This window comes from Crocodylus siamensis, chromosome 15 (genome assembly GCF_052110815.1).
Source record: "Crocodylus siamensis isolate JL-2025a chromosome 15, ASM5211081v1, whole genome shotgun sequence".
Lineage (NCBI taxonomy): Eukaryota > Metazoa > Chordata > Crocodylia > Crocodylidae > Crocodylus > Crocodylus siamensis.
In genome coordinates, this window is record NC_143409.1 from 31564552 (window position 1) to 31592322 (window position 27771).

Consider the following 27771-nt stretch of genomic DNA (forward strand, 5'->3'; position numbering starts at 1 on the left):
CTGGCCCCAGGTTTGGAGTGGACTCAGATGCTGCATGTAGTCCCTGCCACAGCTGGTCCAGGACCCAGGAGATGGGTCCATAGGCCTGATCTGGCCCACAGGATCAGCCACATGCCATTCATTCAGCCCACAGACTGGCCCTGAACCACTCATCCTACCCTTGGGGCCAGATGAATTTGACATGCCTGTTCTATATCAGGGGTGCTCAGCCTTTTGGCTCTGCAGGCTAGATAAATGGTGTAGGGCCAGTCTGTAGGCCTGGCACTACTCTCTCCCACCTTCCACATGTTGGGATTGGATCCCAGGAGCCTGGGGACCTGGCCCTATGCCCTCCTACTCCCACACACAGGAATTGGGACCCAGTGCCACCCTCGTCCAGCCCTGCATGCCAGGATTCATCATCCTGTCCAGCGCACAGGGGCCAGGGCTTCTCCAGAAATTTGGCAGCAGGTCCAGAAATTTGGCAGTAGGGGAGTGGGCTGGATGACACTGCTGTGGGCCAGATCTGGCAGGTAGAGCATTTCTGATTTATATAATTAAATATGCAAATGAAAGTACAGCCTTTGTTTGTTAATTGTTTTGGATGGATGTTAAAAATCATGGAAGGAAACGGTTATCTTTTGGAGTCAGTACAGAAACAGACAAACTTGTACTGACCTAGCAGCATAAGAATAAATCACAGTATTTGTGTCACTATTGAGGTCTATCCCCTAAAACTCTAGCAGGCAATGTAACAGTTGGGTATCATGTCCCTTGTGCTAGTCACAGGAGAGTGGAGGCTGTAAAAGCTTCTCTGCTAACCTCAACAGTTCTTCTGTAGTGAGGTGATCCTGCTAAATTGGTAAAGCAGATTTAAAATAGTTTTACTATGATAGACCAGTGGAAACCTGCCTTAATCATGGGGCTATCAATCAAAGAAGTGCTGCTTTTTTGTTCTTATGTCTACTGACAAACCTCTTTGATTTCATTCAGGCTTCCCAGAAATTCTGCTTCTGCATAAGACAAACTTTGCGACAGCCTGAACTGGTCAGAGGTAGTCAGAATTGGATTTTATTACAGAAAGCTAGTTTCAACTTTTTAACTGCAGAGATAATTAATATGTCTCTAACATTTTTACTGGAGGTCAAATGGAATTAAAAGTTTTCAGGAAAATGCTTTTATTGCATGTGTGTAATAGCCAGGAAATTCTAGAAAAGACTTGGAGTTCAGTGATAGATAAGATCATTTTTCCTCATTTGCTTCAGTTTTCAATTGCCCTCTTTAAAAGCACCATGCTATTGTGTTGTAGTGAAAATGATTCAGAAGACAGTCTGGGATCACCCACTGATTCTGGATTGTCTCTTGTCTGTTGGAGCATCAGTGGCAAGTATCTGGCTGGAGCTTTGGAAAAGATGGTGAACATATGGCAAGTCAATGGTATGATCCATGTATTACTTTGTATTTTTAGTGGTATAATCTAATTCAGGAACAGTTATGAGAGAACAGATATGGCATTCCTTGTATAAATGTATTTTAGCATGCTTGCCTTCCAGTTTGTATTCCTGCCTTCCTTCATTGTGTCCTGTGAACCTACCTAAACCAATGTCACTTTAGTACAGCGGTGTGCATTATTTGGGCTGAAAGCCTTTTTAGTAGTTTTGGTGAGCTGTTGCTGGGTGGAGGGGAGAGTCAGTCGAACCTATCTGGCCCTGGGCCCATCCACCCCACACCTACCACCAGGGATACAGAGGGTGGGAGAGCGGAGTCTCCATCGAGACCTGGTCCAGGATTCCCCGGATAGGGTGCGCTTGGTTAGGCAGTTGGGATGGGACTGCAGAGGATGGTGGGGAACAAGGTTTATAGGTGGAACAAGCAGCTAGGATGGGGAACACTGGGTTGGGGACCTGGACAGAGCCATGGACAACTCCTCACATATTCCTGCAATGGGTACGAGTTCTGTAGGTGCCTGGTTCGCACTGTGCCTGCTTGGGGTCCAGCAGTGTGGGGCAGCCCCAGTGGATCATAATTGGCCTGACCTGGGGAGGAGAGGGAGGCAGAGTACACACCTGTGACCCAGCTCCCACTGCCCCCACTCCGGCACAGACGCATGCAGGCAGCATGGCCTAATCCAGTCATCATCCATCGGGGCCACTTTGTGCTGCCACTCTGCGAGCAGGCACAGCATGAACCAGGTGAGGCATGGGGCCAGGGCTCAGGGCAGAGCCATAACCCACTCCTTTCATGTCCCTGTGACAGTCGCTGGTTCTTTGGGCCTGGGCTGAGCACAGCTGCTGCCTGCAGAACCACTGCCTGTCACAGGGACATGCAGAGAACAGATTGCAGCTCTGCCCCTGGCCCCAGCCCCACAGTCACTCCCCTGTGATCCTAGCCTCACCTGCCCATCCCACTCCCGGATGCTGCTGTCCACCCACCAGTGGCTCCATCCAATTCACCTGGCTGAGCGTGCTGTGGAACCAGTCTCTATGGACACCCCGCCACTGTCTGGTGCCCCTGGTGGCAGGTGTAGGACGGATGGGCCATGGTTCCTTGTCAGTGGTGCTGGGGCTGGTAGTGGCAGGGCATGCACCTGCTCCTGAGCAGCAGTGGTGTGGGCTGCCAGGAAGCTGACTCCAGCTGCCCTGTTGCCTGGTCCTGTGGACTACAATTCCCAGCATGCCAGCAAGCTGCACCTGGCTTAGCTGTGCCAGGCAGCATGTTTCCACCCAGGAGTGGTGGGACTGGCCAGATGCACCACAGTCCAGACTTCCCCCTGCACTTGGGGTGGACAGGGCCAAAGGACCCACCATAGGCTGGACAGAATCACGCTGTAGGCCAAATTTGGCCTGCTCCTGTCTAAGTACCTTTCCTTTCTTCAGTGTGTGTTACAGCATAAGAAGTATAATATAAACCTTGATCAAAAATAGCAAACTACCAGTATAGGACTTTAGATTCCCACTGCAATAGCAGTTGTTGCCTGTAAATACTATTTCATTTATAGTTTATAATATACTTTTTAATAAGCAAGACATCAAGATAGATATATTCAAATAGGAACAGGTGCAGAAAGGAGGAGATGATTTGGCTTGTTCTGCTTCACTAAAGGAGGGGCCAAGATTAAATATAATTGTAAACATGTTTGCTACAATGGTTAGCAGCAAGGAGGGCAAAGAACTGTTTAAGCTAACAGGGAATTCCCTCACCTGGGAATAACATGGTAATAAATACATAAAGGCTGGAAGTTAGAAGTTGACTAACTCTTGGAGGAGTAAGGTACTGGAAAAGCCTAGAGACAAATACTATATTTCACAGTGTATGAGCAGAGTTTTGAAGCCCAGTTTTTGTCTACCTCTACACAGTGAAATATGGTAATACAGCTAAGAATTCTAATATTATAAAAGCCTCAGTCTGTCTATCTGTCCGTAACGCTTTATTCCTGCTCTGATTGGCTGATAAACATCTAGCCTTGCGCCCCTATCCCACCCCCATCCTGCTTCCTGGAGGCGGGGAGTGGGGGCAGCAGGCCCAGATCCCAAGCAGCAGGAGGTAAAGGGGGAGCAGACCTGGACGGTGGGGGCACAGGGTTCTGTCCCCACACACTTCCTTCCCCTTAGTCATTCCTGACAGGCAGTTGCCTAGTAGAATTCATAAATTTCTAAGTTGGATTGTTTGTGATTATGATTATTCTGTTAGTGGAAGACTTAAGGTAATGACCAAGAAGATATCTACACTACAATATTTTTATTTCTAAGTACCTATAGATAGAGATTTTTTTAATCCAAACTGAATTGTTCTTTCATTGCACCCAGATTACTCCATATCTTTGAAAAAAACTTTGAATAAAGGGTGTTATTCTTTTAGACGGTTGCAAATTCTCTCGACTTCAATTTTGTTGTCTCTCTAGGCTTGCAGAAAGCTACTTAAAATTTTTGACCATCCATATAGGAAAGGTCTTTTAACAAATTAAGTAGCTGTCAAACACTTGGTTCAGTGTGTTGTTCCATTTAAATGGTTAGTGGGAATGCACAGGAAACAGCACTGGTATCTGAATGCTTTCACAAAGTGTAACTTCCGACTTTTACTAAAATAATTAATTTAAAATTTTTTAGGGACTTATGGCTTTTTGTATAGATTAGTAACCGGTTACTTTGTAATAGTGTTCTTTATGTACATTCAAAGGTTATTATAATTATCAGTAGTATATGTCCTATCTGCATACATAGCTTCTCACTGTTGTTGTATGTCCTTGATCTTTTAAAGGGAAGAAAAATGAAATATTATACTAACAGGGATGTTTTGGTTCTTAGGAGGAAAGGGACTACTAGATCTTCAACCACACTGGGTATCTGCATTAGCTTGGCCAGAAGAAGTGCCAATTGCAACATGGACAGGAGACAATCCAGAAGTGTTATTAGTAGGTCGCATGGATGGATCTCTTGGACTTATTGAAGTTGTAGACGTTTCAACCATGCACCGACTAGAACTGGAGCATTGTTACAGAAAGGATGGTAGGTGATAATACCAATACTTCTAAATTGCCACACATTTAGGATTTTTCTACACTTGTTTTTAAAGCATCATGAAGTATACTTATATTATCCTTCCTGGTGCATGTTGTGCAAGTGCCTGCTGAACAAATGGCTTACTAGACTTGAATACTTCCTTTAGGTAGTGCTTTTGTGAACTGTGGTTCAATATTAAATAAAACCCATGGACTTCATAGGGGACTCTCTCTGTAGACTATACCCCTCAACTTATTACTTGTACAGTAAGCAGTCTGGCTGCTCTATTGTTATGTAGCTGAATAAGGAGCTTGTCCCTAATGTTGCCCACCCTAGTGGGGTAATACAGGCAACCCCCGCTTAGCACTCTTAATTAGTTCCTGAAAAACAGAGCGTTAAGCAGAAGAAGTGTTAAGCAAAACTGAAAGTATTTGATGACCCAAGATGGCGACCGCAGTTGTTTTGAATGACGCAAGATGGCAACCACAGGCGTTATAACGAAACTCACTGAGTGCTAAGTGAAATCAGGTATCAATTTAAAATGAGCATTATAGCAAAATAGTGGTAAGCGAAGCAGTGTTAAGCAGGGATTGCCTGTATCTTTAGAGTTTCATTTATATCCAAGTGTCTACATCAAGCTTTTCTGGTTTGTCTCTAAAATAACTTGGTTAGAAATGTATGACTCCGGTGGTGCTTAGGTATGTAAGGTTATAGACATCTAAAAAAATGTTAAAAGATACATTACCTATCACTGTGCTGCATTATTGTCATTCAGTTTTGGGTTTCTGAAATTACACTACAAGATGATCTGAAACCTAAGTTCAAGGTGAGCAGTTTTGCTTATAATCAGGGATCCTGGTTTTCCATTTCCCATGGGAGAATGGGGGAAAATGTGGATTTTCCCCTTTACTGAAGGAAAACACAGATTTCTCATTTTAACAGAGAAACCTGCAGATTTTGCAGTTTTGCAACAAGCTCTCTGGAGGCTGGCAGTTCCAGCCTGCAGAAGGCTGGGAGGGAGTGGGAGGAGGGCAATCAGGCAGGTGGTGCCATGTGTTTATGTATACACATGGTAGCCAGGCAGCCTGGAGAGCAGCTCCTGTAGGTAAGTTGGGATGAGGGGAGAGAGAGGATTGAGGGCCCCCATAAGGAGGGAGGGAGTTGGGCAGGGTTGGGACTGCTGTTCAGGCAAGCAGTGCATGGGGCTTGGGGCCATAATGCACCATGGTAGTGAGCCAGATGCGGCCACAGGCAGCTCATCCAGGGGGTGGGAGGGGTGGGGCCAGCTTCTCACTGTTGCATGTACTCCCAGGGGGGACAGGGTGGACCCATGTCTCCCAGATCTATGCACAGGGTAGGGGTGTGCACAGGTTCCCTGGTTCAGGCGCGGGCTCCCACCCTGCTGCCCTCCTCTGGGGCCTCCACAATCCAGTGGGCGGGACCCCGTGCTGCAGGGAACAGCGGGGCCAGGCAGGGATGTCCTTGCTGCTGTGAGCTCTGTGCTATCCTGGCAACATGTCCCCTGCCTGCACAGCAGCAATGAGGGGCATAAACCGCGCATACAGGGGATACATCAGCAGGGCAGCACGAAGCTTGTAGCAGCCAACAGCCTACCTATGCAACCCCAGTCTTCCCTGTAGTGATAAGTCATACCCATTGGGCTGTGGAGGCCCTGGGGGGGCAGCAAGGTGGGAGCCTGAGCCTGCAGGGGGCAGCCTGCACCCAGGGAGGCTGGGGGTGTGGTGCAGGGTGAAGGGCACCAGCAGGGCTGGGGGAGCTGTTGTGGGGGTGGGGAGAGGAGTGAGGGATCCCTCATTTTACTCTCAGACTTTGGGGTTATCATCATCAGAGAATTTACAATTTATTTATTTATTTTTAAATCGGGGAAAACCAGGATCCCTGATTATAATTAATGTATTATTTATATTGTTTGTTTCATTAGTGTCTGTCACATGCCTTGCCTGGTTCAGTGAAGACAGACCATTTGCAGTTGGCTATTCAGATGGAAAATTGTTGATCGGTACAAAGGAGCCACTTGAAAAAGGAGGAATTGTCTTAATTGATGCACATAAGGTAAAGTTAAATTTTGCTATTTTATCCATACAATTTATACTTTCTTTGTTGTTGTGAGAGAATTCAGTACTTGTACTATAGTTGTCTTTTCAAGAATGTTTAAAAACAAATGGCAAATCTGTTAAAAACAAAAAAACCACAATTTTACCCTGGCTGTAAGCCAGAAAAAGTGAACCTAGTTTTCCTTAAAAAAAAAAAAAAAAGCCACAGCAAGTACATTAATTGTGTAGTTTAGTAAAACAACAAAAGTGCATTTAAAGATTGCCTGCATAATTTTGATCTAAAAAGGGATAGTCACTTATGGACAATTTTACAAATTAGGAGTAATTTAGACATATTCTAACATTTTAAATGTTTTTGTTCCTAAAATAAAAAAGCTTTGCCAAATTATACTTTTTTAGAGAAAAATATTTAGTTTTTTGTTAAGTCATGTGCTGAACAGTGTGATCAGCAGAGTCCATAAATGATTTTCAGTTGTCCATAAGAGAGAGTTGCCAGCATCAGACTAAAGTGGAAAGCACTACAGCTACCCACACCCAGTGTGTGGGACATACTGGAACATGTTAGGAGAAGGAAAGAGAATATCTATAGCACTTGGTAATGTATAGAGGTTCTGGTTTGTAGTGTAGGCCTTAATTGGTATAGCTGTCACAAATTACAGAATTTCCCAGGCTGTTTCAGTTTATGGCACAGGATGAATGATAATGTGTTAAATATGTTTGAGGTGCAATAATGAGAATGCTCAGAACTTCAGGTAACCAAACTCAATCAATTAACTTACTAGTTTTGAAGACTAAAATAGAGGACATAAAGGCACCGGGTTTCATATCAACAGAAGACAGAGTAGCAGAAAACCAGAATGTCCTCTATGATGGCCACCCTACTGGGACTATAAGACAGTGACAGGAGTCATTTTGGCCCTTGTAGTAGCCTAGAATCTAGGTGATGCAAAGGTAGCATATAAAATAACCCTTTCTCCGCAACCTCCAGTTGTCTTCTGCATTGCATGTCTTGGGAAGCACAGCTTAGAATTGAACCATGTGTTAACAGATAAATTACATCAGTGTCACTTACAGTACCATATTTTCTCATACAGCACACCCCCAAATAAAACACACACCTTGCACTTGGAAGATGGAATAGAGGAGAAATTTTTATGTATTTATTCATTTATTTATTCAGTCATGGCCAACTGCGTGAGTTAAGTCCTCCTGGGAACTTAGGGCATTTATACACGTACTCCAGGAGTTGGGAGAGGCTTTAATTAGACCGGCTCTGAGAGCTGCTCTGAAGTGCCCAGAGCATCTCGTGTATCCCCTGTGCTTCAAAATGGTGGCAGGGGTGCTGTATCTAAAGCTTGAATGAGCTTTAGATAAGGCACCCCCTCTGCCATTTTGAAGTTCGGGAATGCTGGTACACGAGATGCTGGAGTGCAGTAATTACCACCCTCCAGCAGACTCAATATTACAGCATGTCAGAGCAGCCTTGCTGCTCGTGTATGGGTGCCCAGAGAGTCTCCAGAAGGTGTCTCACCCAGACCATCTCTTGGGATAGCATACTTCCTGGACACTGGTGTCAGAGAAGTTACTGTGTGACACAAGCTTAGGCCTCAGACTTTTGAAAGGGCAGTAGCTGTGAGTTCTTTCTTTTAAGTAATTCTTCACTTAAATTCCTGTCAATGAAATGTCATTTCCACGTCACAGACCTCATTAAGATGCAGTACTGGCAGAATCTCACTTGCTGCTTCAGACGCAAGCTGCAGTGCTCAGCCAATAACTGGCTGTGAGAGGATCAACACAGGACTCCTTTTTGCCTTTGAAAAGTTTTGTAAGGAGAATTAGTGATTGTCCTTTCTTGCGACAGGCCCCTAGAAGTGTCTAGGATTGTTTGCCAGCCCTTAGCAATCAGCTCCCGCCTGTCTGCCTGTTCCATTGCCCAGTTGCCTAGTCCTCTCACCTGCTACACCTTTAAAGTTTGTACTTCTGGGCACAGGCCTCAGTCTAGACTCTAGTCAGAAAGCAGCCTTGGGTACCTCTTTGCATCATAGGGCCCTCCCCTTTCTCTAGGCCCTTTCATGGTCCAGTCTTCATGCACCCTGCTCTCTTCACTCATTCTATCAGGCTTTCAAGCTCCTGCTCAGTATACCAGGCTGTCCTGCCTAAAGGAGTCAGAGAGTCTTACTAACCCAAACCTTCTCCAGGTGGCTGATGTTGTAAGTCAGCCTCAGCAGCTTGTTAGTGCATTTTAATTTCAAGTAACTTGCCAATCCATGTATTACCAGGGGCTGGATTGTCCAAGCCAGTCTCTCAGGTTTATCAGCTCCTAATCACTGTACAGGGCTTCCCTACCCCAATTCAGTCTCTCAAGCTTATCAGCCCAAATCCACTTGAGTAGCTTGTCAGCCCTTGTGTGGCTCAAACAGCCCACAAATCAACACACAGTCTGTACACCCCGGCCTCCATTCCCCTGTCCTAGAGGGTCTAGTTGCGTCCCTGTTCCCTTCCCAGCCACCCCATGCCTCTTGGCGTTGGCTTCTGTTTGCCAAGATGCCTTGCAGGGCACTTGGTCCTTACCAAATGCCCTTCCTCACAGGCATCATCCTAGGCCTTCATAGATGCATCTGGGTGTCATCCAGCTCTGGTGCTTTCCTGGGCATACACACATTTACGGGTTGTGGGATTCACCTCTGTTCCACAGCACCACTTCCTCCTTTCAGTGTCAGGGTTTTTCTGCCAAGGGATCCCTGCTGCTGGGCCTATATAACCCCAGAGGGCGTGGTACATCTGACCTGAGCTGTCTTGCCTTAAAGGCATAAGCATGCTCTTTCCCTTTCTCAGTCATGGGGCTAGAGTCTCCATTACATTCCTAACGTAGCATCAATTCTTTGTGTTTTGAATGATGCCCCCTATACCTTGTTATTATCAAGAGTAGTAGTGATAGTAACTATAGCAATAATAAAAAATGTTTGTTACTATAATGTTGCTTTCATACTGGGAGCTTAACTTTCTTAACTGTGTTTGTAATATGATTTATGCAAGTGCTGTTTTTCTCTTTTTGTTTGACATATTTAGGACACCATTGTTAGTATGAAATGGGATCCAACTGGAAAGATTCTCATGACATGTGCTAAAGAAGAAACAGTGAAGCTCTGGGGATATGTGGGGGGATGCTGGAGGTGTTTGCATTCACTCTCCCACCCAGCTATTGTAAATGGCATTGCCTGGTGTGCTCTTCCAGGGAAAGGAACTAAGTTGCAGCTTTTACTGGCAACGTATGTTAATATTTTTACTTTAATATTTCCTTTATAGTTTTCATACTATTTACTAAGATCTGTAACATCTTGAATTCATATAATATCTTTCATCCTACAGGATTAGTCAAGTAATAAACAAAATGGTATTGAACACACTTCAATACACTGTTCGTTTTGGTTTTTAGAGTATTTGTTCAACAACACCCCACATAAAAAGGGGCTCAAGATAAAATTACCAGCTGTTTTTCCTATACCTCCTATGCTTTTCCCTGGAATAGGAGCCCTGGAGTAGTTCTTGTTCCAGGTAGTAGATTGTTGTGATATGCTTCTGAAGTAAAATAATAAAGAAAAAACATGACACGTTTTTAGGACTTTTTGTTTATTGGTGCTATAATTTAATATTTTCCCTTTGCTTTTCTGATTTATACTGTCTTTCTTCAGAGGATGCCATAATGGTTTAGTATGCGTGTGGACTGTTCCTCAAGACATGACAATGATGTTGCAGTCAAGCTCCGGTTGTTCAGAGGGATGGTGGGACCAAGAAACAACAGGCAGGGTAAGGACATTCCAGCCATTGTGATAAATATATCCTGTAAGATATAGGAAGGGATGGGCTCAAGATGATTAAATGTCAATATGGGTAGAAGATAAATATTTTAAAAGCATTTAATTTAAAAAGTACATTTTTTTAGAACTTGTGCATCTGCAACATACAAGTGTTTTCAGGGCAGGAAATAGTTCGTTGTTTAAAAATGGGGGGAAGATGGGGTTTGCTAAAACTTATCATTGTTAAAATTTTATGTAGTTGGTTCCAAAAGGGAAAACTAACGTAATATTGAAGGTTTCTTGGCATACCCAAGTTTTCATTTTGACTAAGTTTTAACTAAGATTGGTAAACTACAGCTGTGTAACGTGTTACAGACCTAAGATATTTTGAAGTAGAAAAAGACGTGGTAATAAATCAAAGGTGAACTTAAAATCACTAAAATATTATGTTTTCCTACAAAGTAAAACTACAGTCTATAATAAATAAATATTAGAAAAAGTACTTGTCAAGGACAGTACATCATCTTTAGAAATACTTGGAAGTTATTATATAAACTGATTTGCTGTCCTGAGGATTCTACTTGCCACCATAAAAAATTATACCAGAAAAAATAAATAGTTCTAAATCTAAAATACTTTTCTATTCAGAAGTTTTTATGTATGTAGTCCAAGATGCATCGTAATAATGAAAATAATAATTTTGCAGGATGGATACAGAAAAGCAGCAGAAGCCAAATGCATTTTTCAGCTGAGAGGACATATTACTCCTGTTCGAACTGTTGCCTTCAGCCCTGATGGTCTTGCATTAGTGTCTGGAGGGCTTGGTGGACTGATGAACATTTGGTCTTTGCGGGTAAGATCATCTGAATCACTGTTTGAAGGTTTAAGATAGGTCTTATGTGTAAGATGAGCTAATTGACCGATATTGTTTTGTCTTCCACTTCCATTAGTGTCATAAAACTGAGAACCAGTAGAGTTTAAAATAGTATAAAGTGCAAACTAAAAGTGTAAACAATAAGTTTTAAATGCTCATAAATCGAGGGGTTAAAAAGTAACTGAATTCTAATCCTGACTCTGTCTATGGTTCCTCATGCAGACTTGGTAGTCAGTTTGGGTCTCAGACTGCTAACCAGTTTTTTTCTGTAAAAAGTGAATAACAGTTATCTACCTCACAGGCTGTTGAGTAGGCTACTTAATGTTTGTAAACTCACCCTTGAAGATGTCTTACTAATGCTAATTTGCAGTTTAAATATCATTAGGAAAATGCATTTGCCTTTTCTGCTGGTCCAAGAGTTTTTGGTGGAGGGGTTCAAAATAACTGAAATAGTGTTTGAAATGTTTGACGTGTTATGTATATTGGTATTCCTAAAGTAGGATAATATGTTTAAATAGCCAAATAAGTGTAATGATAAAAATATTTATTTTCTTAGGATGGCTCTGTATTACAAAGTGTTGTGATAGGTTCTGGAGCTATTCAGACAGCTGTGTGGATTCCTGATATTGGAGTAGCTGCTTGTTCCAACAGATCCAAGGTAGTATTACATATTAAAAACCAGTATACTTCCCATACCTTATTCTCATTCTCAGTCATTTAAGTTGGGCAGTTTTGAGGTATTGGAAACAAGGGCTTACAATAGGAAGTATAAGGCAACCTTAATAATAATTGTTGCTCCTACCCTGTTTGAAAACTCTAGAAGAATTGTAATTAATTGCTAAATAAATGTAGAGTATTATTAGTAGACTGCCATAATTTTTCCTCACTCGACATTGTTCCTTTAGAAAAGATATTGAAACTGCTTTATTTAGGCACACTGCCAACTTGGGAGCTAAAGATGTTGTGGGAATATTAACAGAGCTGTGTAGAGTTTTCTTTGTTTAATTTCTTGTTTATTAAATGCATCTTGTGACTGTATTAAACAGGATGTGTTGGTGGTGAATTGCACATCAGAGTGGATATCTTCCAATCATGTTCTTGCAACATGTAGGACTGCATTAAAACAGCAGGGAGTTCTAGGTTTAAATATGGCCCCTTGCATGAGAGCTTTCCTGGAACGCTTGCCAATAATGCTTCAGGAACAGTATGCCTATGAAAAGGTAAGAATAACTGAATGGGAATATATGAAGTACAGACACAGAATAGGAGATGTCTATTTTGAAGTGTATTTAATTTCACAGTTTTCAGACATCTTTGTGAGGTTCAGTCCAATCTTCAGGACATCATATTTAACTTACCTTTTTTAATACTCTAGCAGAATGTATATTTGCCTGATATAAGGAGCTTTGTTGGCCTTCCTCTTGCTTAGTTCCCTGGAACAAACTTCTGTGCTCTTTTGGCGTAATACTGTTGTTCCAGCTATTTCAGGATGTTCTGCTTTGACAAAATATTCTCTTACATCACTCTGGTGTTAAGACTCTGTTATACTTATAACTGAATAAGAGATGCAGCTATCTTATTCATGCATTACAAATAATGTAATGTAATAATGTAACCAGTCATCTGGCTGGGGTCATCTGACCTTGGTCCTCTTTCCTGCCAGGGGCAGGGGGTTCGGACATGATGATTCATTGTGGGCCCCTCCTATTCCACAATCTATGAATCTGTGAGGTGCACCTATACCCTGCCTTCTGCCTGACTTCAGACTAAAATGGCTTAGCTACCTCTGTCTGCAGTACTTGCATCTAATACTGTCAAACTGCTGCTTCTGCATAATCAGACTAAAGAAGTTCCTCCTTTTTTTAAAAAAAATTAAGCTTTTTTCCCTTTGTGTTTTTTGCAGTATCTGCAGATATTCTTTTGAGGCATTATTTGAATGGCCTTAAACAGTGGTAGCAATATATGATTTTTCCAATAATTTGAGTCCTCCAAAATAAGAAATATGAGGGCTGGAAAGTTAATCTCTCCTCAAAGGAACAACTTGATGCTTGTTGTTACAGACACAATTGAGCTCTTCCCTTCTGTGGAATAGAGGTTGCTGTACCCAAATGCGAACTTCAGATCCAGCAAAGCTGCTTCATTCCTGTGCCCCTCAGCAAACTTTAAAGTAGTTTTTACCTCTTTGCCTGAGTTGGATTCTGTGATCTTTACCTCTGGCCTCTTGGACTTGTTACTGGCTGCCACTTCCAAGGGATGGGATCCAGGGTCCAGCTGCCTGACAGGCTTGGGACTGCTGCTAATTACTAAGATGCTCTAGTTGCTCAAACTTTTTCTCCCCAGGAGTTTTGCACTTGCAGGGGACTACTGTAGTTTTCCTTCAGGGTCATGTCAGTTGAATTAAGATTGGTTAGAATTTACGAAAGCAACTGGAAGTGAATCATTTCTTATAAATAAACAGCGTTGGGGAGAGAAAAAGGAAAGATAGACCTATATATAAATCCCTTCCTCTGTTTCTTCAGTACTTTCAGAGTCTGTTGACATTTGTTCAAAGAATCCAAGTTTTTTCTATACCTCCTTCTTGCTCTTTCAGCTTTCTTTTTACTCAGCTTGCTTGCTTGTTCTGATAAGAATTTTTTGGGGTAGACTTTTGTTCTCCTCTTTCCAGTTTTCTCTATCAGGTGTCTTGCTTGGTCACCTTCAGCCCTCCTCAGCTGATCCTTTGCTTGGCTACCAGTTCAGTTAGAAAAATGTTTCCCCATGTGGTAGCCTGTTTTTTGTGCTCGGGTTTTTCCATTTGAAAGGAGGGTCACCAAGACTTAATGACCCTTGTTAAACTTTTGCCAAGTGCATAATTTTTTTCTTGACCCTTCCTATGCGTTTTAGCTTCATATAAAAGTTATGGAACCAATATAGAGGCACAGAACAATTTTACAATCAAAGTGGCCTCTAGAATATAGAGTGGAGTGTTTAGATTTACATACAGCAATATGGACAGACTATTTTTTTCAGTCATGTTTGTCGGTTTTTCCTTTGTGCAAAATCCACTACATATCATTCCTTTAGCTCTTTTACATATTGTAAGGGCTAGGATACACATTTTTTTTCAGAGTTTCTGAATTATATCCCTCATTTCCTTTTCTGTATGAGAATTCACATGTTTATTATGAAGTGTTTAAGCCAGTCTCCAATGCTGATATTAATAGCTGTACCACTTGAATGGAATCATTTCTTGGTCCTGGTGCAAACATATTTGATTTTGGCCACTTAGCTATTCTATCAGCAATTTCTTGCAAGATCCTCAGTTTGTCCCTCATTTATTCAGCTACATGCCTGTGAGTATTTCACAAATATTTCCCCATGCCTTATTGCCACTAGGCAGGCAACAGAATCAGTGTCCTGAGGATTATGCACATGGTAGAAATTCTGAACTGAACAGGCCTTCCTGTATTAAATACTGATAGTATACTGTATTTTTCTTAGCCTAATACATACCTCCCAGAAAACTAGATGTGAGAAATTTTTCTGCTCGAAGAAACAAAAAGACTTTTTGCTTAGAGGTTTTAATTTTCTTGGCTTTATCAATACTTGGTCATAATGTTACTTGCATCATATTCCCTGGACAATTTGAATAAGTAAAGAAGATTATATATAATGTATCATATGCATTGTGCTGGTCACAAAACTGTTTCTGGACTTTTGTTGTCATATTGTCTAGCAAATTATGTCCTGGACATGGGTTGTTATGGTTTCTAAATTGATACCAACCATTGTCCTCCAGATCATCATGGTTGCTGACAGACATGGGGGGGGGAAAAACCCACACTTTAATGGAAGAAGCAGCACTTCAGCAAGGATTTTTGGTGCTTTTATCTAAAGCCGATTCAGTTGATCAAACAACCTATACACATGTTGGGTAGTCGGATCCAACTAATGTGATGCCTCTTCTGGGCATGCACTGGGCTTGGTGTTGGGGTGTGCAAGTTTAAAGTAAAGTGCCCATTTTGGGTGGTTTTTACATCTGTAAGCAACCCACGTTACCTCCTTAATGGCCTTTATGTGGCCTTCATTCTAATGTAGTTTTTGATTGTGATTAACAAGAGATTTTGATAGGTTGCATTCTTCATAACAAGAAACCTCTGGGAATAATATCCCATGATCAATATTCCTGAAGTTCATTTTAGATCAACTACAGAATCTGTCCAGAATAGTTAGTGGAAACTTTAATAAAAGACACTGCATATTGGTTAATTGTCTGCTTTAATGACCCCTAAAAAAAATGGAGTTTTCCATACAAAATAGCAAGAACTAGAATGCTGGATGGCTCTGAGCAGTAAGTAATTTGGAGTTTCATTTATCATAGTGTTTCTTTTTCCCTATTTAGACTATCAAGTTCTCTTTAGCTTTGTACATTATTCTGTGCATCATGGCAACTATACCTATGTCTGCTACATATCCTTTTCCAAGACATTTTTGTATTCCCACCACTTTATAAGACTCTTTAAACTGAAGAGCACAGAGACATGACAATCACTTTATTCTTCTGCGTGCTTGTTGCTTTTCCTCAGTTTTTGCTGCAATAATATCCATCACTTTCTGTAGTTTTCTTGATCTGGGATCCTCAGACCTTGTAATACCATAACAACATCTTCCATCCAGGCATAGAGGAGTGCTCACTCCCCAATCTGATCTTCCAACCCAGGAGGGAACAACACCTAGTCTGAAAAGTGTATTATTTTACATGTGAGGCATGAAAATCAATAAATGCTTTTTCAGATTATTTGTTCAATGATGAAATTCTGAACTGATAAATTCCATGATTTTACTGTTGATTTGGCAAAGGAATTATATACTACATTCCATTTTTAAAAGTTAATGTGTTTTTCATGTTAATATTTTTACAGGCAGTAATAATAATTTACAGTGGCATGCTGAAGCTCATTTACTAGCAAAATCATTTCAGGAATTGAAAGATGAATGGGAGTGTGAAGGCTTCTACTTAAAAAAAAATAGTCCAGGTCATCTGTGAGGGAACTTAAGTGAAAATACTGGAAAGGGGCTTTTCAGGGAGCTAAAGGAGGGGGTATTTTTTGCATGGAAAGGTCTTTGGAGGGTTGCTGTTTCTAAAGTGTTGAAAGTATGCCTCTAACTCTTCATATATTGAACTCTTTTTTTCCTCAAGCCTCATGTGGTCTGTGGAGACCAGCTTGTTCATAGTCCTTATATGCAGTGCTTGGCTTCACTTGCTGTGGGCCTTCATTTAGATCAGCTTTTGTGCAGTCCGCCAGTACCACCTCATCACCAGAACTTCCTCCCTGATCCTTCAACTTGGAACCCCACAGAGTGGGCCTGGTTAGAATGTTTCTCAACTACCATAAAAGCTGCTGAAGCTCTGGCCAAAGGAGCCCAATTTCCAGAATCCTTTACTGTTCCAGATCTCGAGCCTGTGCCAGAGGAGGAACTTACTCTTCTAATGGTAAACTGCGCTATTTTGTACCAAGGAAGAGTGCAGATTTGACTGTCATGTAAATAGCATTAATATGTATTTAAATAATATTAATATGCATTGCAGTAACTGACATAATGATGCCAGTAGAAGTAACTGAGTGTAAATGTGACAGGTTCCTACTCACTAGATCTGTTCCATCTGTGTCTCTTCAGTCCTAATTGTTTTTCTTACTAAGTACCAGAAGATTTTTCTGGGTTTCTTAATCCGCAAAGTTAACTGGTATTTAAAATTGATCAGGATTTTTATTCTGATTTACAAATCAGAGAAATGACTCAAAGAATTAAGGTTACAAAGTAACAGTGTCTGATTCACTAGCCTGGAAGCTTAATTGTGACATTCCAAGGGGTCTTTCAGAGGAAAAAATCCAAAAAGCAATAAACACATAAATAGTAGTTTGTTAGGGAGTAATTGAGAGGTGATAAACATGGAACTCAAACATTCCATTGTTAGAGTAACTTTTCGGAGTTGATTTACGTTTTGACCCTGGCAGCGCTTCCAGATACCAGTACATGATCTGCCTGATAGTTAAATCTGAAAAAAGAAACTTGGAACTTTATGTATAAGTCGGTATGCTCTCAAGAAAATAATTCCACCTAAAACCTTTGAAGGTTTAGGTATACTTTTTTTTTATCTTATAGGATAATAGCGAGGGGCTGGTAGAGGAAAATAAAATTAGTGTCAATTATTCTCTTCCTTACTACTTTTCCTCATTATTTTCCTATTGAACTTATTTGATTAAATCTTTTTTGTTTTTTTTAAATACTCATACTGGTTACGACGGGGATCAGAAAACATTATCCCATGTGTAAGTGTAGGTTTTGCCTGCCTTCTGATGCTATGGGACATAGGTCACTGCAAAGTATAACTGCTTTGCCTTGTGCTGTCCTAAAGGCAGGCATTTATGTCATAAGGATTTTAGATATTTGAATAAAGAATTTTTACTTGTATAACTCTAAATCTTAAGTTAATATTAAGCAAATAGGCTTAGCTCAAGTACAAAAATGATATTTTTAAAGCAGTGTTATTCAACACTATTTCGTAAAATAACTCATATATCAATTTAGTTTAATCACAGTTAAACCATTCTATATTTGCATGTAAAATAAGTTTGTTTTTCTTAGTAGAATCATTTCAATGGCTATTCATTGAGAAAGTTTTGATGTATTCAAGAGACTACTTGAAGAGAAATCAGTAGTAGTATTATAATAAAATAATTCACAGATTGTGGATGGACTCCAATATACATTTTTTTTTTTTTATCTTATAGGATAATAGCAAATGGATTAATGGTATGGATGAGCAGATCATGTCTTGGGCAACCTCAAGGCCAGAGGTTAGTAAAACTGATTATCCTAAATTTAAAATGTTACATTCACTGATGGTCTACAATGCTCTTTTATATTGTTTTTGTAGGATTGGCACCTTGGTGGCAAATGTGACGTGTATCTATGGGGAGCAGGGAGGCATGGACAGCTAGCAGAGGCTGGTAGAAATGTTATGATACCAGTCTCAGCACCTTCATTCTCACAGGCACAACAGGTAATAATAACAAGGAAGGCTTAAGACGTATTGTCTACAAATTTTCAGTTGTTAGTGACAAAATTGCTTGCAAAATCCCTTAGGTTGAATGGTAAGAGTTTTCCATCAAACAAAATAAATCCAGAATATTTAACTATGGAAAATGTAATAGCTTTGCACCAGTTTTACCAAATTCACACTGAAAAACTTTTGAAACTGACAAAGAATATATGTTTTAGGGCTAATCTCACTAAAATGGAAACAGATAACTGTATGGCTTAATATATGTAGCAAGATTGTTTGCTGAAAGGAAGTAATATGCAGGGTGAAATTGCTGGGAGAATTAACTCTCTGGTGGGGAATGTACTATGAATCTTAAGAGTGCCATTGGAGACAAAGCTACCATATCTTAATAATCCTTCCATAAACAAGGGAAGTCCTTTCATCTAGATCAGGGCTGTCCAACTGCATTCCATAGGATACCCGCAGCCAGGAGGGGGTAACCTGGAGCCCTGGTTTCCCAGCCTGGGTGCCATTCCCTCTACTTCTCCAGCTGCTGCTGCTGCTTCCCCTTCCTCCTACAGCTCCTGTTTGCTGCCCCTGCCCTTTGGGGATGGGGTGGCTGAGGGAGCCTAAAACAGGGGGATTTGGGCAACTCCAGGACTTTGCACAGCATGGTACAGTGGGAGCAGAGGGGAGGGGAGAGGGTGCTGTGTGGTACAACAGGAAGCACGTGATGTACAGACATGCTGGCATAGTGTGGTAACAGGGGCACCTCCCTGCCACATGGTAGGCAGGGTGAGTGCCTGTGTGGTGCAGCACAGCATTCCAGGATCACATGGCTCAATGTGGGACACAAGGTTGCTGGCACACTGTAGTGTGGGATGCCCATGTGGTATGGCATAGCATATGGCCCATGGTTCATGGTGGGTGGGCTGGGGGCCTGTGGCCCCTGGCCACTTGCAAGTTGCACAGCTTTGACCTAGGCCATTAAAAAGGCCTGCTGTATGTTGCCAGCTGATTTAGTTCTCCTGGTGCTGCCTCGTCTAACACACTGAATGAAATAATTTCTTGTTGTAGTGTGATTATGTAATAAAAATTCTCAGTGTAAAGCTTATTTCCATACAACATTTGGAATGAGTAAAGTAACACAGAGATAATAAAGCTAAGCAGCATGTGGTCAATAGCTGCCTGAACTTGTTGCTTTCAGTGGCAAAATGCTTTGTGATTTTAATGCAGATTATGACAGAAAGACAACACATGTGATTTATATACAGATGTTACCACATTTGTTTTAAAAAAATCATCTTTATTATCTTAAACTAGGTTATTTGTGGTCAGAACTGTACCTTTGTTATTCAAGCAAATGGTACAGTTTTGGCTTGTGGAGAAGGCAGTTATGGACGATTGGGACAAGGCAATTCTGATGACCTTCACGTGTTAACTGTTATTTCAGCACTTCAAGGTAGTGTCCACATTTTTTTAAATAGATTCTTATGCTTTGCTACTGAATAAATTTCATTAGCAAAAAGGACAGTTATGTATGTTAACTCTTATTTAACTGAGCAAATTTACTTTTAATTAAAAGATTATATAGTCACACTAATAGCAGTAAAACAAACTAAATGTTTGGTTCCCTTTTGATGCATTTGTTCAAGTTTTAATTAGTAATATTTTGAAACAACTCATTTTTAAGAAGGACTGGAAAAGGCTACCAACTTTTGTATGTAAGCTTCTAAGTAAACCTAGTAGACCAGGAAAATAGAAGTAGATAATTATTAATATTTGCTGTTGTAGCAGTTAAACATGCATATTATTTCTAAATTTAAAAGAAATTGGCCTGATAACATGCAGAACTATGCAGGGCTTTTAGAAGAACAAATTTTATATTCCATTGCTAATCTGTTTGACTTCAATTAAAGACAACCAGTGAATAATCCCTTAGAATCTTTACTCTCACATTAGAATGACTGTTTTATTTTCACTGGATTTTATTAATAAAACAAGAATGTGTACAGTAACATCTTTCCCACAGCACATGTAGTTGTTATTTAGAAAAAGCAAAGTAAAAACAATGATGAAGTCTTAAGAATTTTTTTTTCCAGGCAATGACATTTGGCATTTTTTCAGCCAAAAAAAAAATGTTTTACCAAATTTTCAGATGTTATCAAATATGAGTACTTAAAGCCAAGTGAATTATTCTCTTTTCCAGCATGAATTTGCCACCATTTATAAATTCATTTAAATTTATATTAGAACTTAGTATTAACATATTTTCTTTATTACAGCAGTTCTTCTAGTAGTCCCCTATGTTTAGTTCAATTGGATATTTGTATATGCTCATAATTTCCAAAATCTTGATTCTTGTAATTGAATGTTTCCATGCTTGGTCTTTTTGTGAAACTAAATCTAGCCACAACTCCCTTTTTAATTGTGTCATTCTAAATGATTTTGCCTGAAATCTGAAACTTGGTCTATAGTTAATAGTCTTTAATAATAACTGTTACCTTTTTGTTATTTTGGGAAAAAAAAATCTTTAGCTAATTTAGGAACACTTGAAACTGGTGGCAAACAGAATTGTTGTTTCTGTAAGAGGGGGCAATGAAAAGTGTCTTAAATTACAGGGGCGGGGTTCTATTTCTCACACCACCAAACTCATTCCTGGGTTCATTGTGATTTATTTTGAAAAATGTAAGGAAATGTCTAATATTTTCTGACTTGCTTTTTCACTCTGTTAAAGGTTTTGTTGTAACTCAGCTAGTGACTTCTTGTGGATCTGATGGACATTCCATGGCTTTGACAGAAAGTGGTGAGGTATTCAGCTGGGGAGATGGAGATTATGGCAAACTTGGCCATGGGAACAGTGACAGACAGCGCAGACCAAGACAAATAGAAGCTTTGCAAGGAGAAGAAGTGGTGCAGGTTCAAGTTCAGATTTGTTATTCATCTGCTAAGCATAGATATAAGAGCCACTGTTGGAATTTTAGCTACAGGTTCAAAGTGAAATGATAGTAGGTGACTGGATGGCTGAGGCAGGAGCTTACAGTGGGAAAGGGGAGCTTTTCTATTTCATTTTTCCAATTTGAATTCAGCTCAGGTAAGTAATGAATGAAACTGCCTATGATAAGCTTTCTGGAAATTTAACATATTTTCTTGTAGAAGTAACATCACAAAGCTCACTATTGTGGCTGATACAGTTTGTCTGTCTGTCTTATTAGTTCTGGGGAAGAACATGAATTTGAATGGGCATGGAAACTGAACCATTTTCTCTATCCTAAAGGGGGTCAAAGTTTAGATACAATCGAAGGGCAGTTCTGGAGAAGCTTTCGTTAGCATGCCACGTCTCTTCAGTTTCCAAGGGTACTGAGAAGCTATTTGCATCAGCACTGAAAAGTTAAATACTAGTAGTGACATTATTTCAGGGGTATAGGTTGTAGCCATATTGGTCTATAGGCAAAAGGAATTGGAACTCATGGCAGAGGTGATATGAAATACAAATTTTTCACTTCCACCTAAGAGAAATTTTACAGATTTACGATCTTTGCATTCTCCTGTGCCTGAGGAAGAGTGTGTGCACGCTAAAGCTTGCAAATAAAGATATTTTTGCACATATCTAGTTGGTGTAATAAAAGATATCACCTCTGCCATGAGTTCTGATTCAGTAGTGACATTTGTACATTTTAGCAATATACACCAAAGTGCCCATCTTCAGCTATAGGTTTCTTTGCCAACACAATCAAAGTAAAACCAGCAACCACTTCATATTTGTATAAAAAGACCAGCACAGTAAATTCCATCTCAGTAACACTTTTCTTCCCACACAAATATTAGCTGGTTTCCTGGTGTACCTTTTCTTCTCTCAGAAAAAAAAAGTTTGCCAAAGAGATCATTTGAAAAATCATAGTTAATAAATCTGGCAGTCGAAGCAGAATGGTCTGCAACAGGAAAAACCTTCAAACAGCAGCAGTAACATAAGATCCCTAAACTGTTCTGTTGTTTTAAAAAAATCAATCTATTTCTTAACAGCACATATTGCACATTTCACACATTTAAAATAAAAGTGTTAAACATATTTTCTAGTTCTGCATGAATATGTAGTTTAAATAAGCAGAAATAATGGTAAAAATTGAGAGACGTAATATGGATTCATTCTTTAGAAAGCTTTTCTATCATATTTTTTTAATGAACTGACTTATGAGTGAGTGAATCTGCTGATCATGTTTTCTGCCCTGAGCTGTGGCATTATTTGTTGCAAGTACTAAAAATGAATCTAAATCCAGAGCTAAGAGAGATACTTGTAGGTAATTGTTTTCAATATAGATGGAAGAAAGGTTGGTATAATAGCATAGAAAACCAAAGGAAATGATTTAATTTTGTTAAACACGCAGTAATTGCAGAACTGTAAATTTGAGTTGGTAACATAGCTAAGTATATGGGAGCAAATTGGTGCTAGGGAGATCAAACTCCATTTTTCACCATTTAAAATGGTCATTAAGAGAGGATTATTTGATTTCCTGCATCATTCGCTTGTTCAGACTTTGTTTGTATTTATTATGGAAATGCAAGAAGAATTTAAACCAGTTAATTTACTCAATTAGACAGTAAATATTTTTAATTACTCTTAGGCTGAACTGAATTTATTAGATCCATTTTGAAAAAGGTTTGCTTTGATCTTGAATTATACATTTCTTATATTCTATTAGAATGTATAATAAATATTTATTCTGCCTTCTAGATGTCATGTGGCTTTAAACACTCAGCAGTGGTGACAGCAGATGGTAAACTGTTCACTTTTGGCAACGGTGACTATGGTCGGCTGGGGCTAGGAAACACTTCTAACAAGAAACTTCCTGAAAGAGTGACAGCGCTGGAGGGTTATCAGATTGGACAGGCATGATTTATCTTTTATTAGTTACATAGTTATGCAATAACGTGCCTTTTGTTCAATAACTGTTGTGCATCAACATGTTCTACTGTGATTTTTAGTTGGGGCAGTTTTTTTTCTGCTTATTAGTATATTTTTAATATGTTTGAAGAATTCAGGCATTCATAAGAACTTGTCTTGCTTTGTTTTTGAATATTCTGATCCTTCTGCTGCAAAACTGCTCCAATTTTATAACTTTTGTAAATATTGCATTATGAAATAGATTGATAAAATTGACCTTTGTGGTTTTGACTAGCTATAAATTAATTAACATGGAGATGTCTGTACATTCTCTCTAGCTAAAGTTGATTTTCATTTGGTATGAGGGAAGAATAATAGACAAAAATTGTTTTAAAAGTATTACTGCATAAATATTATTACATCATTTCAGAATAATTGTAATAGTAAGTGTTAACTTTTAAAGTGACATCATTGTTTAGAGTATGGTTAAATAATATATTTAATCAGTAAACTGGCAGAAACCTAATTTAAACTATATTACTGTGAACCAGGTGGCCTGTGGATTAAACCATACTGTAGCTGTGTCCACAGATGGTTCAATGGTGTGGGCTTTTGGAGATGGAGACTACGGGAAACTTGGTTTAGGAAATTCCACAGCAAAATCCTCACCACAGGTTAGAATTCATAATGAAATTAAACTTTTCTTAATTTTTTAGTGTCTATAAATGTGTTTGCAAAATTTTCAGCTTCTTGCCACTGGCTGTAAATTTTATTTTGTTTCCATTTATTATGCAATGTAAAATTCTTGAAGTCATCTCATAGGACTTAGCTGCTTTTGAAAATTTTACTCATTCTAATATATTTATTAAGACCAGTATAGTTGTTAGAATCAGCAGTTCGTAATTTTACGACCATGTCATGAGACCATTAAGTTCTCCAAGAAGCATATAGGACTTGGGTAGTACCTTCTATTTAAAAAATTAGATCCTGAGACTTGAAAACAGTTTAAACAGTGCTATGTGGATTTACTAAATGGCCAAAAAGGTCTCAAATACAAATAATGAACATCTCTGTGCAGATCTGTAAATAGCAAAGTCTGATAGTCTCAAGTAGAGATGTTTTTCACGGTAAATACGTCCATTTACAATCATTTCACATAAAATATGATTATTACACAAATTATTTAAGAAAATAGTAATGTAGAACTCTTGGTTCAGAGGTGATACCGTTTATTAGAAAAACTAAGAAAAAGAAAATCTTTTTCTGCTTAATAGAAAAATTACCTTTTTCTATTAAGAAAATAGTATTTCTTGTACGTTCAGTACAAGGATAAGACTACAGTTATGGTTTATACGTGTTTTTCCAAATCACCTTTTGGAATGGGGAAGTAGAAAAGGAAGGATTCTATGTGTTTACTTTTGTGTATGAACACTCAACATTAGCTTTCTCATTCTTATTCTTAGAAAGTGGATGTTCTTTGTGGACTTGGAATAAAAAAAGTTGCCTGTGGAACCCAGTTTTCTGTTGCATTGACCAAAGATGGTCATGTATATACTTTTGGACAAGGTAAGGTTTTTCTGTTAAGCGACTATATACTAATCTTCTGTACACTTTAAATTATAGAGAAACACACAACATTTTAAATGATTGGCTAGAATGTATGACACCAGCCAAAACCATGCGTCACATGCATAATAATTTGCAGGTGTAGACAATTTTATTCTAGAATTACCACCACGGCTATGTTGTCATTAATATATCATAAAGTCTGAAAAGGAAGAATATTAGCTATAAAATGTATATCGTTAAATTAAAGAGATATGTGTAATGTTGTGCTAGGCTTAAATAAAGGGAAACAGTAACGGCAAAATATAATTAAAGTATGCATGAAGTCCAAATTAATAATTGTTTGTCTATTTTGTAGGCAAAGACTAAGCATTTTAATTAACTTTCAGATTTTGTGGTGTTTTTGTTGCATCTCAATTAAATTCAATATGAGCACATGTTAATGGGTTTACAAATGCTTGTGTGTAAAGGTTTGTGTTCAGTTATGAAGAATTGAGGCTCCAAGTTAAATGAGTTAAAATATGATTAATGTACTCTCCTGTGAACAGCAGTCTGTCACTATCTAGTTTGTATCATAGTCTGACACCATTAAAGTGTGATTGATTGAGTTGAATTTAAAATACAAATTGCAGAAGCTTGAGGCCAGTACTAATTGGGTATCTGCAAATCTTTTTAGGAAGGTAATACACCAGAGTTTTCTCCAGCCACTTGCCTGAATACTGCCAGTTGCCTCTCTCCATAATAAATTTAGTCCTTTAAAAAAGGATTATATTTTCTGTGGAGAACATGGGGAATTTTTGTGCAATTTTAGATCGGTTGATTGGCTTGCCAGAGGGCCGAGCACGAAATCACAACAGACCACAGCAAGTTCCAGTATTGTCAGGAATCTTCATTGAAGATATAGCTGTAGGAGCAGAACATACACTAGCTTTATCATCAGCTGGGGATGTATATGCCTGGGGTAGCAACTCAGAAGGGCAGGTATGTACAATATTGTGGTGTTTGTGGTTTTCATAAGGGTAAGCATGTCTGTGTTGATGTACTTGGGAACTTTTACACCTCTTGGTAAGAGGAAATGACTGGTATTTTGCAAGAACAATGCTGTAGTTTTGTTTTTTTTTTGTAATTTTCCAAGGTTTTTGGCAGAGATGGGCTGTTTTCTGATGGTAGTAATTAGGAGAGAACATTGAGGGTAAACTGTGGACTTTATAACCAGCCTGACACTGGAACAAATTTGTGAAAATGTCGGTATTCTGTTAATTTGGAAAAAATCTAAATATCAATAAAGCTTATCGGGTTCCAAATTCAGAATTTCTTTTTTACTGGTTGTACATATCAACAGTGACTTTTTTGTGGTGTCTTATAATGCGGATAAAACTATTTGGGTCAGTAACTTGCAGAATGGCTAAATACATTCCATAGCCCACTTTTTTTCCTCTCATCCCTCTGTAAATTCCTAAGATTTGAGGATTTTTGGCTGTCAATGGCCTTTTTCATCATTATATGCATTGCAAAATTAAGGGGAATGTTTTTGTGGTGTAAGCAGTTTGTATTCGTGGTAGAATGGGTGAGCTTTGATTCTCTAACATTGCTGGGACTGAGCAGACTGAAGTTGGTAGGGTGAACAGGCTGATTTGAAGCCTTTAAAGGAAAAGCTTTAGATTTTCTCTGCTGTAATAATTACTGGGTATTTCTGAATGGCAAAAGATTTGTTTGCATTTAAAAAATAGTTTTGATTTTAAAACTATGTTTCTTCCATTACAATGAATGGCATGTAGTGTTCATACAAGTATGAATTTCAATTCTATGAAGTCATAAAGAACAAACTAGGAAAACTGAAAGCATACAGAAAAAGAAATGTGTTCCTTTCCAGATAATGCATTTTAAGTCTGTGAGAATTTATACATGAAAAAAGGTAAATATTTATGTTATGGACACAATTTATGAACTGTGGAATCCAAAATATTTATGAGATTTCTAATCTGCAAAAGGGTTTAAGTTGGTCAAAATGCTGTTAACTCTAGATGTTTTAAAAGCTGTCAAATAAATATATATATAAATAAAAGTTTTGTTTTTGCAGTTTAAATTAACAGGGCTTGGTTGCTATTTCTTTAAGTATGAATGTGATGATATATTAGAGGAATACAGTAGATGTTATATCAGGTTCTCTAAGAAGTTTGCTGTTCCAGCAGGTGTTCAGGGAATCATCTTATTTTGTCTGAGGGTGTTTTTATTTCACTGTTTTTTCTGAACTCCCTTTTGGAGAATTTTGCATGGATAATTATTTATTTTGGGTATTTGTAATTTATGTTTTTTAAAGTATTGTTCTTATATTGTCAGCTTGGCCTGGGCCATACCAACCATGTCAGAGAACCAACCCTAATAACTGTTCTGCAAGGAAAGAATATAAGACAGATTTCAGCAGGGCGTTGTCACAGTGCTGCATGGACTGCTCCACCCGTACCACCAAGAGCTCCAGGTGAAGAACAGGAGATTTTGTTTGTATTACCATTTTGTTCTGCTTTCTGAGGCTTTAATAAGTTTTCCTTGGATTGGAGTACAAAGGACATATTAATTTTTTTCACTTTGGATCCGAACTTGTTCTCATTGCCACTTACATGAATTTTGACACCAGCTTACAGGAGCATGACCAGCAGGCCTTTTTTTTTTTTTTTGGATTCATTTATAACAATTTATTTTCTTCCTGTGGTAGGTGTGTCAGTGCCTTTGCAACTTGGTTTTCCTGATGCCATTCCACCACAATATGGAACACTGAAGGAAGTGAGCATTCATACAGTAAGGGCAAGGCTCAGACTGCTGTATCATTTTTCAGATCTTATGTATTCTTCATGGAGATTACTTAATCTCAGCCCCAATAACCAGGTAAAATAGCCTTTAAAAAACTTAAGTTTATATATAGGGTAATATACTGTATAGGGTTGTGTATATATATATACTGTTGTGCCTTGTCACTAAAGCATTCCTTCCAAAGTCAAATCTTACCTGAGTAACAGTGAAAGCCATTGTTGTAAAATGCTTATAAAACCCATCTCTCCCAAAAGCAAATTTGTA

The 27771-nt window shown here is 39.0% G+C and overlaps 1 protein-coding gene across 7 annotated transcripts in view; it reads left to right on the forward strand.

The window, feature by feature from the left end:
• The window catches only part of HERC1 (HECT and RLD domain containing E3 ubiquitin protein ligase family member 1), a 185013-nt gene that overhangs the window by 130409 nt on the left and 26833 nt on the right, over nucleotides 1-27771 (forward strand). For all 7 annotated transcript variants that reach the window (XR_016439229.1, XR_016439230.1, XM_090028113.1 and 4 more), the window contains exons 53-71: nucleotides 1289-1416; nucleotides 4284-4484; nucleotides 6421-6551; nucleotides 9623-9822; nucleotides 10246-10360; nucleotides 11057-11203; nucleotides 11781-11882; nucleotides 12271-12444; nucleotides 16404-16697; nucleotides 17998-18063; nucleotides 18144-18269; nucleotides 19575-19713; nucleotides 20989-21170; nucleotides 22984-23139; nucleotides 23685-23807; nucleotides 24597-24699; nucleotides 25511-25680; nucleotides 27040-27178; nucleotides 27413-27582. Coding sequence is in view for 5 of the 7 variants with exons in the window: in XM_090028113.1 (XP_089884239.1) it covers nucleotides 1289-1416; nucleotides 4284-4484; nucleotides 6421-6551; nucleotides 9623-9822; nucleotides 10246-10360; nucleotides 11057-11203; nucleotides 11781-11882; nucleotides 12271-12444; nucleotides 16404-16697; nucleotides 17998-18063; nucleotides 18144-18269; nucleotides 19575-19713; nucleotides 20989-21170; nucleotides 22984-23139; nucleotides 23685-23807; nucleotides 24597-24699; nucleotides 25511-25680; nucleotides 27040-27178; nucleotides 27413-27582 (2866 nt within the window). In the remaining 2 variants the exon portion in view is untranslated. The remainder of the gene's footprint in view (nucleotides 1-1288; nucleotides 1417-4283; nucleotides 4485-6420; nucleotides 6552-9622; nucleotides 9823-10245; nucleotides 10361-11056; nucleotides 11204-11780; nucleotides 11883-12270; nucleotides 12445-16403; nucleotides 16698-17997; nucleotides 18064-18143; nucleotides 18270-19574; nucleotides 19714-20988; nucleotides 21171-22983; nucleotides 23140-23684; nucleotides 23808-24596; nucleotides 24700-25510; nucleotides 25681-27039; nucleotides 27179-27412; nucleotides 27583-27771) is intronic.